Source organism: Cervus canadensis, chromosome 23, assembly GCF_019320065.1.
Source record: "Cervus canadensis isolate Bull #8, Minnesota chromosome 23, ASM1932006v1, whole genome shotgun sequence".
In the NCBI taxonomy this organism is placed as follows: Eukaryota; Metazoa; Chordata; class Mammalia; order Artiodactyla; family Cervidae; genus Cervus; species Cervus canadensis.
Window position 1 is genome coordinate 12,262,973 of NC_057408.1, and position 12,805 is coordinate 12,275,777.

The 12,805-nt window shown below is 44.4% G+C and overlaps 1 protein-coding gene across 3 annotated transcripts in view; it reads right to left on the bottom strand.

Annotated features, from left to right (window-relative positions):
- The window catches only part of ATP8B1 (ATPase phospholipid transporting 8B1), a 147,719-nt gene that overhangs the window by 54,614 nt on the left and 80,300 nt on the right, over window positions 1-12,805 (bottom strand). For all 3 annotated transcript variants that reach the window (XM_043443837.1, XM_043443838.1, XM_043443836.1), the window contains one exon: window positions 687-889. In XM_043443837.1, coding sequence (XP_043299772.1) covers window positions 687-867 — 181 coding nt within the window. In that variant the 5' untranslated portion in view covers window positions 868-889. The remainder of the gene's footprint in view (window positions 1-686; window positions 890-12,805) is intronic.

Genomic DNA, 12,805 nt, shown 5'->3' on the forward strand with positions numbered 1-12,805 from the left:
AGTGCTAGAAGAAAAGACCGCATGTGTTCGCAGGGTGGGAGAACTAGTAGGAAGTGAAATAGAAAAGTCATGGGAGAAAAAAAGCACAACCATGAAAGTCAGCTACATTCTATAACCCCAAATGACCGGTTGTCCATGGCCATTTTCAAGAAACATCAGCGGTAAGTTGTGACAGAGACTGTATGAGCCACAGAGCCTGAAATAGCTACTACCTGTCCCTTGGAAAAAGTCTGCCAATCCGTGGTCCAGAGCCGGCCTTGAAGTGGCCCCGATTCGGGGCAGGGAGCACTCTTTGCTGCATCATAGCCCCTCGTGACAATCAGAGACCTACACATTCTGCCCCTGTTACTAAAAAGTCAAAACCATTTTATATTCACAAAGGACTGAACAAACGTTACGGTGACTGCAAGGTTCCTGGGTGTGGCAACAAGCAAATTCTTCCAGACTCAGCTCCTTTCTAAAAATAGAGACATGAAGCAAGAACCTTCCGTTTTCTCTGCAGAGCTTGATAGCCACAGTCCACCAGCCTACCACACTGAGGACAGCGTGTACTTGTCCCAGCCCATCAAGTTTCATCCGAAGCTGAGAGAAAGAAGATGCCTCCCGGAGCATCCGTCCTTTGCACCTGTTGCTACTGCCCACACAAGGACAGACGGGTGCCTGGCCTCCAGATCCCAGCACGGTACCTTTTTTGAACGGCTCCCGGGTTTCCTCCGCTTCCTTGTTAACCCGATTCTGCTGTGGTTCCACGGCAGGTTCCTGGTCATCAAGCTCATCTTCTGTTTCATCATCACTGTAGGGAACCACTTCATCATTAGGCTGAGAATCCTCATCAAACGTTGTTTCTGAGTCTCTTTCTGTACTCATTCTGCTGGCAAATTGGAACTACCTGGTTTAAAAGAAAGGGAAACCAGGGTGAACTAGGACCCGTGCCTAGCTGTCAGTTGAATTCTTCCTGCATTCGCTTATGACGCTTTTGACAGAACGTTATTTACCCACATGGAAATAAGACTGATGAAGGACCCCCAAAGTTCAACTTATCATGCAAATAAGAACAAAACCATTCATTATTGATTAAACGCTTGGGTGAGAATTTACAACAACAGTAATGTAGCAGCCAACTTTTTTTTAAGGGTATACAAGCTTTAAGGTTTTATTTCAAATTGTGTGTCTCTACCCAGCAAGTTTAATCGGTTCACAACCAACATTAAAATAAAATGAAACAGATTTAAAAATATCAGAGTACAGCAGGCATGGAAAGTTTTTTTCGGCTAAACACTTTCACAAAGGTGACACATACATACGTTTATTTGCATTGGGGGTCTTATTGGAATTGAATTTCTCTTGGGAAGTGTACCCTGCTTTCAAAGTTTGAAAGCCACTGTCCTACAATATCTGGTTGCTATTAACATTAATATTCTGAGCTTTTACTGTGTGATGTACTTTAAATACCAGCTTAGTCCTCAAATTTTCCTAATGGCTTCTTGAAAACACATTCTAGCCTATTTTCCTAACTGTCACCACCCACTCCATATATTTAGAATTTGTGTTTGTGTATACACCACTGCATAAAGTGACACTATACAAGTTCCAAGTGCAACCTCAGTTATATTCAAATTAGGAATATATTTACACTAATACTTTCTGGCATTATTTACTGATACATAAGCATCATACCTACCTACATGTACTCGATATCATTAATAGTGGCAGCTCACATTTATTTAGTGTTAACTGCATGAGGGACTCTGAATGAAATGCTTTATAAACACTGACTCCTTGAAACTTTCAGCATAGTGAAGGTATTATTATTTGTAGGCTACAGAGAAGAAAACCAAACCTTTACAACACTGGACAACTTGTAAAATATATACTGAAATTTGGAAGCAAGGACAATTGCTTTCCAAGGAGATATCTTTTATATTCCACTTTCATGTTATAGTTTGTTAGATATTTTTATCAAGGTGAGTTGCCTTGAGTGGAACTTTTAGCTGGCTGCAGGCTTTATACCAAATCTAGCCTCTTAAACATCTAAATTTTTATAATCATAAGTGTACATCTAAGAAATGTTCAAATATTTAAGTGAGGATTTTGTCCAATATTATTTAAAATAAATCCCAGAAGCAACATGGATATCCAACAATTATTGCTGTTGTTTAGTCGATAAGTTTTGTCTGACTCTCTTGCGATCCCATGGATTATAGCCCATCTGGCCCCTCCAGTATTCTCCAGGCAAGAATACTGGAGAGGGTTACCACTTCCTTCTCCAGGGGATCTTCCCAACATAGGGATAGAACCCACAACTCCTTCATTTGCAGGCAGGTTCTTTACCACTGAGCCACCAAGGAAGCCAGGTAAAATACTAGACTACTGCAAAACATGAGTAGCCTTAAGGACAGGCAGCTTCAGGGTTAAAACCTTTAACTGCCAAGTAAAACATTTTCTCTCTTTCCTAATTTTCTATGGGTTAGTAAATGGCTGTTTCTTGAGATTTTACACTTGCTTAATGGGCCTTACTTGCAGCTTTATGGTTTGAAGTGAAGTGAAGTCGCTCAGTCGTGTCCGACACTTTGTGACCCCATGGACTGTAGCCTACCAGGCTCCTCAGTCCATGGGATTTTCCGGGCAAGAACACTGGAGCTTTATGGTTTAGCTAGTATTTAAATTTAATACACTCCTTAGGGCTTCCCTAGTGTCTCAGATGGTAAAAAAATCCGCCTACAATGCAAGAGACCTGGGTTCGATCCCTGGGTTGGGAAGATCCTCTGGAGAAAGGAATAGCTACCCACTCCAGTATTCTTGCCTGGAGAATTCCATGGACAGAGGAGCCTGGTGGGCTACAGTCCATGGGGTCGCAAAGAGTCGGACACAACTGAGCGACTAACACACACACCCCCCTTAAAAAATTCTCAAACTCTTGTGGGATAAACAAGGCTAATAAAAAAAAAAAAAAATTCTCAAACTCTTAAGGGCAGACTTTCATCAGAAATCTTTCAGAACAAAAACAATAAAAGTGGTGACCATGTACTGGACACCTATTTTATATCAAGCAGGACAACCCTGGGAGGTAGACATTATCTACCCATCTTTCGGATGAGGATACTGGGGCTCAGCTGGTAAGTGACAGAATCAGGATCTCATCTCTCCATTACAAGGGCACACAAAATAGAGCAAGGTCTGAAAGCACCACGGAGAAAGTTTCCTTCTTGTGTTAACAGTAAGTGTGTGAAAGCGCGTTAGTCGCTCAGTCATGTCAGACTCTTTGTGACCCCATGGACTGTAGCCCACCAGGCTCCTCTGTCCATGGGATTCGCCAGGCAAGGATACTGGAGTGGATAGATACTCCCTTCTCCAGAGGATCGAACTCAGGTCTCCTGCATTACAGGTGGATCCTTTACCATCTGAGCCAACAATATGGGAAGCCCCTATTATTAATAATAAACACACACAACATACATTTACCATTGTAACCATGTTTAAGTATCCAGGTTAGTGGCATAAATGCACTCTATAGAAACACTTCGTAAGTGACCATTTTGTCGTCACTAGTGCCAGTGTCTGTGTGTTTATTTCCCATGTTAAGATTGGATCCAGTCCTTTGATTTTGAAGGAGACAAACAAAAAGGCATAGACTCAATAACCACAAGCCATGTGATCCAAAGAAAATAAGCCATTGCACAACCCACCCACTCACCACCCAAACATCCACTCCAGGCCAGATCTGTGTGGCTGCCTTAGAAGGCTGGGCGGGGAGCTCTAAGCTGAGCAGGAAGCTCTCTGCTCTGTGTGTGTGTGTGCATGATATTCAGACACTCAAAGAACAGTTAAGCTCTGTCGTCTTAGACTACTGAAGAAAAATTAATTAGAAATAATTTCCTTGAAGCCCTTGGTGACATCAAGCAACTTTCCAGGTCTAAATCATAATCCTTGTCAGGCAGGCACTACGTAAAATACACATTTGGAAATTTTATGTCTCTCCCCACCACTCCAGCCCATCACAGACACCTGTGCATTTATTCAACCTTCACTGGGCATCTGCTAGGCACACAGTGTGACCTTAGACACTGGGAACTGAGCCGCCACCCAGGTTACTGAGGGATGAAAGTGAAAGTGTTAGGCACTCAGTCATGTCTGACATTTGTGACCCTATGGACTGTAGCCCACCAGGCTCTTGTGCACGGGATTCTCCAGGCAAGAACACTGAAGTGGGTTGCCATGCCCTCCTCCGGGGGATCTTCCTGACCCAGGGTTCGAAAACCCGCGTCTCTTATGTCTCCTACCGAGGGATACAGATAGGTAAGTTATGTGTGACAGCTCTGAGACATTTCTCCCCACCAACCCACTCCCTCCTCGTCGTCCCCGCAGCCACCACCGTGACGCAGGACGCCACAGTCCTGCTCCTTAGACGCCGCAGGTGGGATCTAACAGGACTTCCCACCGTCAGCTGCACATGTCCATCAGAGTCATGCCTCTCTCCTGCTTAGACCCTTCTTGTGGATCATGGACTGAGCCGCGTCCGCCAAACTGAAAGATCAGCCCTAACTCTTACCGTGACCGCACTTGACGACAGGGCCTTTAAAGAGGTGCTGTTGCTTAGTCGCTCAGCCATTTCCCACTCTTTCCGACCCGCCAGGCTCCTCTGTCCAGGGGATTCTCTAGGCAAGAATACTGGAGTGGGTTGCCATGCCCTCCTCCAGGGGATCTTCCTGCTCAGGGATCGAACCTATGTCTTCTTTAACTCCTGCATTGCAGGTGGATTCTTAACCCACTGAGCTACCTGGGAAGCCCTTTAAAGAAGTGACTGAGGTTAAATAACACTGTATGGGTGGGGCCCCAATCAGACAGTTCTCGTGTCCGTATAAGAAGAGGAAAAACCACCTAAGGGCTCCTTCTGTGTCTGCAAAGAGGAGAGGCCCCGTGGGGACACTGCAAGATGGGGGTCAAAGAGAGAGTCCTCCCTAGAAACCACACAGGAGGCGCTTCTGTCTCTGCCATTGAGAGCTTACAGTCTGGACAGGAGTCAGCAAGTGACAGCCTGAGGGCCAGATTAATCCGTTTGTGTAAATAAAGTTTTATCAGAACACATCCTTGCTCATTCCTTCAGGTACTGTTTATGGCCAATGTTACACAATAACAGAGTTGAATAGTAGTGATAGACAATGAATGGTAAAAATATTTACTATCTGGCCCTTTACACACAAAAAGTCTGCTGACCCCTGAACTAAAACCAAAGATAATAAGAGAACAACAAAATAAGTGATCAACAACAAATGCCCACAGCCAGATATAATTATAACTGACCTGGCAACATCATGCATGTTTTTTGAAGATGTGAAATAAACTACCAGGGCCAGTGGTGGGAAAACATCCCTAAACCATACAGTTGCCCTACTGATTGTTAACGGTACTCTTTCAACTGCAGCGTGGCTGTGTAGCTGGAGAAGACACACAATCCAAATACTGAGGGAACAACACACCGTCATCTCTGGCTTCATGTGAGGAAGCGGTGATTATGTGTCTTCTCATACCCAGTCCAATACGGCATTTCATCATCAATCCATGTGCTTATAAGCATGACATCAGATGGAAAGGTGATAAATGTTGGAGCAAGGCAGCAAAAATTTTATCAGGGTTTTTGAAAACTTATCAATGTGATACAGCATTCAAGGATTTTTCTGGTCACATGATCTTAGGAAAACGTCCTTAATTCCTGCTCAGGCTGAGAAGCAGCTTAATTTCATTGAAAAGAACATAGGTCTGTATTCAAATCGTGGCTCTGCTGTTCACCAGTTTATCACTTGGGTGGGTTGTTTAACATTTTGGAAAGGAAGGGGAGAAGATGTTTCATTCTCCGTCCTGCCTTCCGCAGTATTCAGCCCTCTTGGTCATAAACCCCAGAAGACAGGAGGAGTAAATGGCAGGATTTCCAAACTTGAACCCCTAACATCTATCATTTGTCATCTTTGAATACTTAGCTATGAAATACTTGTCAAGTGACTGAATGCCTGAAATTCTCTGTTCCTTTTGTAGGGGACGAGGTGCTAAAGGAGAGAGAAAAAGGGGACTCAGGCGCAAAGAAATACCTTTCTGCCCTTGCAATAAAACTCTGAAGTCAGAAGCAATGAAAGCACAAACTTTCACTGCTATCATAAGGTTCCTAGATTCAAATGAGGGGAAAGGAGGAACAAAGAGTGTTCTGACACGGCCAGGGTCTGATCTGTACACAGACACGCTCAGAGGCTGGGGAGGCAAGAGTCCCTGGTCAATGATATCTTTGTGGTATAAATGGATTCACGTCCACAGTGACCCAGCCTAAAACAGGAAGGAAGACTCAGAATAGTCGTGTTTGTTCGTTCTTCATCTTTTTTATGGCTCCGTAAAGTCCTCAGCAAGAAAGGGTATTTCTGAAATGGATTTTTCCTCATTTCATTTGCCTATTTATTTATTACAGACAAAGCAAAATATTTAACATGAGATATTATCATGATATGGGGATTCCCCGGTGGTTCAGCAGTAAAGAATCCATCTACAATGCAGGAGCTGAGGGTTTGATTCCTGGGTCAGGAAGATCCCCTGGAGAAGGAAATGGTGACCTATTCCAATATTCTTGCCTGGGAAATCTTACGGAGAGAGGAGCCTATCAGGCTACAGTCCATGAGGATACAAAGATTAGACACAACTCAGCAACTAAACAACAGAGAGACCCTAAAGCAGAGGACACAGGTAAACAGTGCTCAGATTCCTGATTCACAAAAGTCGTGAGATAAGTTTAAGCTGCTGTTTTGGAGTCATTTGTTATGTAGCAATAAAAACTAATACACGTACCATTAATCACAAGTAAGGAGAACTCTATGGTGAGATACCTAATACGGCTGCTATTGTTTCCATTTATTCCAAGAGGAGCCCCACTAAAGAGGCAGCAGGAATCTTTATCACCTGAGTCAGTCCAGACACAGGCCACACACCCTATCTGGAATCTGCTCAATACTGTTGAGAGCAAAATCTGACAAGCTTGATGACCGTTGTAACTAGACAAGAATAATCTCGTGAACCAAAAGTAATAAAACCTATCTAAGATCTAGATTAAATTCAAACTTTACACTGTTCTAGAAACAACACGATTATCGTTCCTAGGACAAACAAGGTTATAGTTTTTATTTTCTTCCAAACTGAAGCCTAGAAAACCCAGACGTTTGGGACAACTAACATAAAATTGTGCTCAGTCGCATCCGACTCTTTGCGGACCGTGGACCATAGCCCGCCAGGCTCCTCTGCCCATGGAATTTTCCAGGCAAGAACACTGGAGAGGGTTGCCATTTCCTACTCCAGGGGATCTTCCCAACTCAGAGACTGAACCCACGCCTGTTGTGTCTCCGGCGCTGGCGGGCGGGTTCTTTACCACTAGCGCCACCCAGAAGCGCCAACATAAAACTAAGAGCCCATCAATCTCACCGTTGTGGGGACAGCTCAGTCAGGCCTTTACTCATGATAGAAAAGGCTTCTCTGGGTCCACGGCTTCGTCCTCTGTTCCTCGGAAAGCCCACCCCAGAGCCCTTTGTCACAAAGGAAGACTGACCCCCACTTCATATCACACAACTGGGACGACTGCATTAAAAAAGGCGCAGGGGAAATCTCGAAATTTTGCCCTCTCAGAGAAAGACAGTTTTGTCAGTTTCCTGATAAAACTTAAAAGGATTTCTTGGTGACACTGTCATCAAGCTCTGTCACGGGCTCCCTAACATATCCTAGTAATGGCGGCTACTTCCTGTTAATACGAGGCTGCCCCTTGCCCTTCACTCTCAAGTATTTGCGTACACATCGTCCTGCACAGTCGTCGTGGAATTATTCTCAGACGGGTGGTCGGGTGCTACCATTGCCTTTTTGCCAAAGAGAAAACTAAGGTGCTTAAGGAATCTTCCCGAGGTTATTTAGCTCCGACTGGATTCACCCGCTCAGCACATCCCCAGCTCTGTGCTAGGTGCGGTGCAGTATACGCATCGAGGCTTCAGACTGGAATTGAAGAGCCATCCAGCAAGCATCAGGCTTCCCCGTTGGCTTAGTAGTAAAGAACCCACCTGCAATTCAGGAGACTCGGGGTTCAATCCCTGGGTCGGGAAGATCCCCTGGAGGAGGGCAGAGCAACCCATTGCAGTATTCTTGCCTGGAGAATCCCATGGACCGAGGAGCCTGGCGGGCTATAGTCCAAGGGGTTGCAAAGAATCAGACATGACTGAGCACGCACGGAAAAGACTCTGATGCTGGGAAAGATTGAGGGCAGGAGGAGAAGGGGATGACAGGGGATGAGATGGTTGGATGGCATCACCGACTCGGTGGACATGGGTTTGGGTGGACTCCGGGAGTTGGTGATGGACAGGGAGGCCTGGCGTGCTGCGGTTCATGGGATCGCAAAGAGTCGGACACGACTGAGCGACTGAACTGAACTGAACTGAGCACGCACACTGGGAAGCATCAGAGCACACTTCCCAACTGCAAGTGGCAACTGCTCTCCTTGCCTACAAACCAACTTAGCGTGTCCTAAGTCACAGGAAAAATGTAAGCAAAGGATACGGACAGGTTTCTCCTATACCACCGAGTTGCAAAAATTTAAAAGCTTTGCCCTTTATATCATGTTCAAATATACTGAAATTAATAATCATTTCCTAGCTGTCTTGAGCTGGGCAGGGTATGTGGGAGTCACAGAGCGGATCAGGAACTCAGGGTGGATGGAAGAGAGATTTTCAGAAATGAGGAACAGCTGGAGTGAAGACCCAGTCACAGGAAAGTATAAGATACCCACCCAGCTGAAAAGTTTAGGGGGCCGGGCTCATGAGCATCTGGCTGAAGTCCACTCCCCCGGCCTAAGAGGACCTGACAAGGACTTCAGTCTAGCGACTGGAAGGAAGCACTGAGCATATCTACAAGGAGAGACATCTGATCTGCCCAGTGCTTCAAGAGGATGAATCTGATAGTGGAGAGGGCGTGGGTGGCCAGGAAGGTGACAGCCGGGCAGGGAGACCATCCCGAGGTCACACTGGACACTGAGCATCTCACAGTTCTGTCACCTGTAAAACCAAGCAGCTCGGCCCGATGACCTCTGCAGACACATTTAGCAAGAACACTCGGTACTTGGATGTAGCTGCAGCAAGAAGGAACACACGCCTAACTTAGGGTGGTGGCAACTAGAAAAATGTGTTTCAAATTAAGATCGGGTGGGGCTGCCATTCTGGAAAACTAAGGGGGAAGAAAGTAAAATAAAAGCTAGAATGGATTCTCATAGGAAAACAATGCCAGAATTCCCCAAATGTTTACTTTGGAGATTCAGTTTCAATCCACAATGTGTTTTTATAATACATACTGAAAGTTACCAGGAGAAAAGCATGGTTATTTTTACATTCAAGCTTCATCCTTGCTTATTAGAGACAATGGTCCCATTTTACTTCATTACTATTGCTTCTATGATTAGGTTTTTCAATTATGTTCATGTTTGAGTGATATAACATCATTGGGGCTTTACAACTGACAGTTTGCCCGGAAGCCAAAGCTCCAAGGTAAAATAAAAAGTTAATCTGTTGAGTTGAATTCATTTTAATATTTGAAGAATCACTAGCCTATTGATAGATGGATGCAATTAACAAAACGATTACACTACAGAAGGCTATAAGAATCCACATCAATTTGCAAAACTGAACATAAATCTTAGAAAGTTTGAAAAGAGATGATTTGTATTCCCCATTCAGATTCAAGAGGAAACGCTTGTTTGAATAAAAGGGTGGGAAAAGGGCAGATATGATAAGTAAATGGGAACAAGCACACAGGAAAAGATTACTCTTGCAAGTAATCAAAGGGCATACTGATGAAACGGTAAGACACCATTTTATGTCTATTAAGTTAACAATATTCAATGACTATATCTAATGCTGGGCAATTGTAAAGCTCCCTCTCACACACCTACATACACACACACACGCACACATGCACAACCACGGCTGCTGGCATTGAAACTGATACATTCCAATGGAAAACAGGAGGAGAAGGGGACGACAGAGGAGGAGATGGCTGGATGGCAACAATGGACATGAGTCTGAGTAAACTCTGGGAGTCAGCAATAGACAGGGAGGCCTGGCATGCTGCAGTCCATGGGGTCCAAAAGAGTAGGACATGAATGGGCCACTAACACTTTCACTTTCCTGTACCAATACACTAAAGATACTTACAACATGTGACCCAGTAAGCTCATTCATAGAAACTGCCAACAAAAACAATTCAACAAGTAAAATAACCATTCACAGAAAAATTTTAGATTGTCGTTGTCAGCTATATAAAGCCGGGATAGAAACCACCTGAATGTCCACCAGTATAATAGTTTTATAAGTTATGGTTTTAGAGTAGCAATAAAAATGACAGCCCTAGAAACACAGGAAATGCCTTAAATACAATATTAAGTTGGAAGAAAGACTGAAATCAGAATTGTGTCCTATGACAGAATCTCTATAAATAATACATACATGTATATTTTGGAAAAGAATGTTTGCTCTGGAAAAAAAACCCAATGTGTGTGTTTATTTTTCTAGAATAAACAATCAATCAAGGACTTCCCTGGCAGCTCAATGGTAAAGAATCTGCCTGACAGTGCAGGATACACAGGTTCGATCCCTGGTCTGGGGAGATCCATATGCCGCGAGACAACTAAGCCCACGTGCCGCAGCTACTGCGCCTGCGTCTAGAGCCCAGGAGCCGCGCCTACTGACGCCCACGCTCCCCAACAAGAGAGACCGCCGCAGTGAGAAGTCTATGCACCCGCAAACAGAGAGGCCCCCGCTCGCTGCAACTAGAGAAAAACCCAAGCCGCGGTGAAGACCCAGCACAGCCAAATAATAACTCAACAACTGATGATACCTACCCACCCTTATAACTGAAGACCATTCAGCAGTCACTCAGGCGCTGGGCTCAATTTCTGAAAGCCTCACGACGTAACTAAAAAGCAGGAGTTACCCTCATTTTGCAGGCTTTACAGAGGTTAGGTAACTGCTCCAGGGTCATAAATGAGATTTCAATCAGACGTTTTTGCCCTCAAATCTCTTAAGATCTGTCTCAGAGCTGGTCAAAGGCAGAGAAAAGATGTGTCAGAGCGCCCACCCATACCTTTTTTTCTTACTATCAATCCTACTTCTTTGCAAATGATTGCAAAGCCAAAAGGGGCAGCGTGAAAGGAGGTTGCTTTTACCCAGAGGCAGTCTGAGACCAAAAGAGGGATGCTTGGCATGTCAGGGCAGGAGACATGAAACCTACCTTTTTATCTTTCATATCATAATCGTAATCACCTTCCCAGTGCATTAGTCAACGTAAAATCCCAATTTCCTCCTAAGGATCCTGTGGGTGCATGCATTAGTCACTCAGTCCTGTCTGACTCTTTGCCACCCCATGGGCTGAAGGATTATGGGATGTCATGACATATAGTCTAGGTCCTTCTTTTCCTTAGAGCCCTGGCTGACCTGTACTCTGCGGGTGGAGACCCCAAACCACCAGCCTCACTAAGCTTCCAGGCTTCCTGCAATAAAAACAGTAGACCTCAAGAGCCCTGGGCAGAGGTCCAGTGACAAGATGATTTAAAATGTTAGTTGTTCCTCATTCCATTATAATCCACATCTGAAAGGTCTGTTGTTCACTCGCTCAGTCGTGTCCGACTCTTTGCGACCCCATGGACTGCAGCACTCCAGGCCTCCCTGGCCTTCACTGTCTCCCAGAGTTTGCCCAAACTCATGTCTATTGAGTCGGTGATGTCATCCAACCATCTCATCCTCTGTTGTCCCCTTCTCCTCCTGCCCCCAACCTTTCCCAGCATCAGGGTCTTTTCCAATGAGTCGGCTCTTTGCATCAGGTGGCCAAAGTAGTGGAGCTTCAATATCAGTCCTTCCAATGAATATTCAGGACTGATCTCCTTTAGGATGGACTGGTTGGATCTCCTTGCAGTCCAAGGGACTCTCAAAAGTCTTCTCCAACACCACAGTTCAAAAGCATCAATTCTTCAGTGCTCCACCTTCTTTATGTTGCAACTCTCACATCCATACATGACTACTGGAAAAACTATAGCTTTGATTATACAGACTTCTGTTGGCAAAGTGATGTCTCTGCTTTTTAATACACTGTTTAGGTTTGTCATAGCTTTTCTTCCAAGGAGCTTCAACTGAAAATACAAACTCCCTCCTGGTACTTTTTTCTAATGTAAAGATGTCATAAATTTTCCAAATATTCATATGTAAAGATGTTTCAAGGTTTACGCAGATGGTATGTATGGCTGACACATCAAGGACGATCAGTCCCATGTTTGGTATCTTTTCTAGACACTGTCATGGTTTCATGAATGTCTGCACTTGGTCACAGAGTCTTACTTCTTGGTCCACTTGAATGTTAACATCTTCACAAATTCTGGGTCCCAGAAGTCTAACGGATGAAGGCCACACCTGATATTTAATCAATGTCTCCTCTACTATATTTAAAGTCAGCTTAGAAGACTCAGCTTAGATTACAAACTCTACTCAGACAGCTGAATTCACACCCAAAGCTTGGGACCAGGATTGTCCTGCAAACATGTGGTTAATATTTCACATGTCTCCCGGACACTCATTTGGTTTGAACAATCTCCAGAGTTCCCTACAGACAGTCAGCTATACTATCTGTTCTGGCTTTCAGATTTTTGGACAGGTCAACTAACAGAAGAGTCTAAGTTTCTACATATTCAATAGGTTTAAGGATTTATGAGAATATTTATAACATTGTTGTTGTTCAGTCACTAAGTCATGTCCGA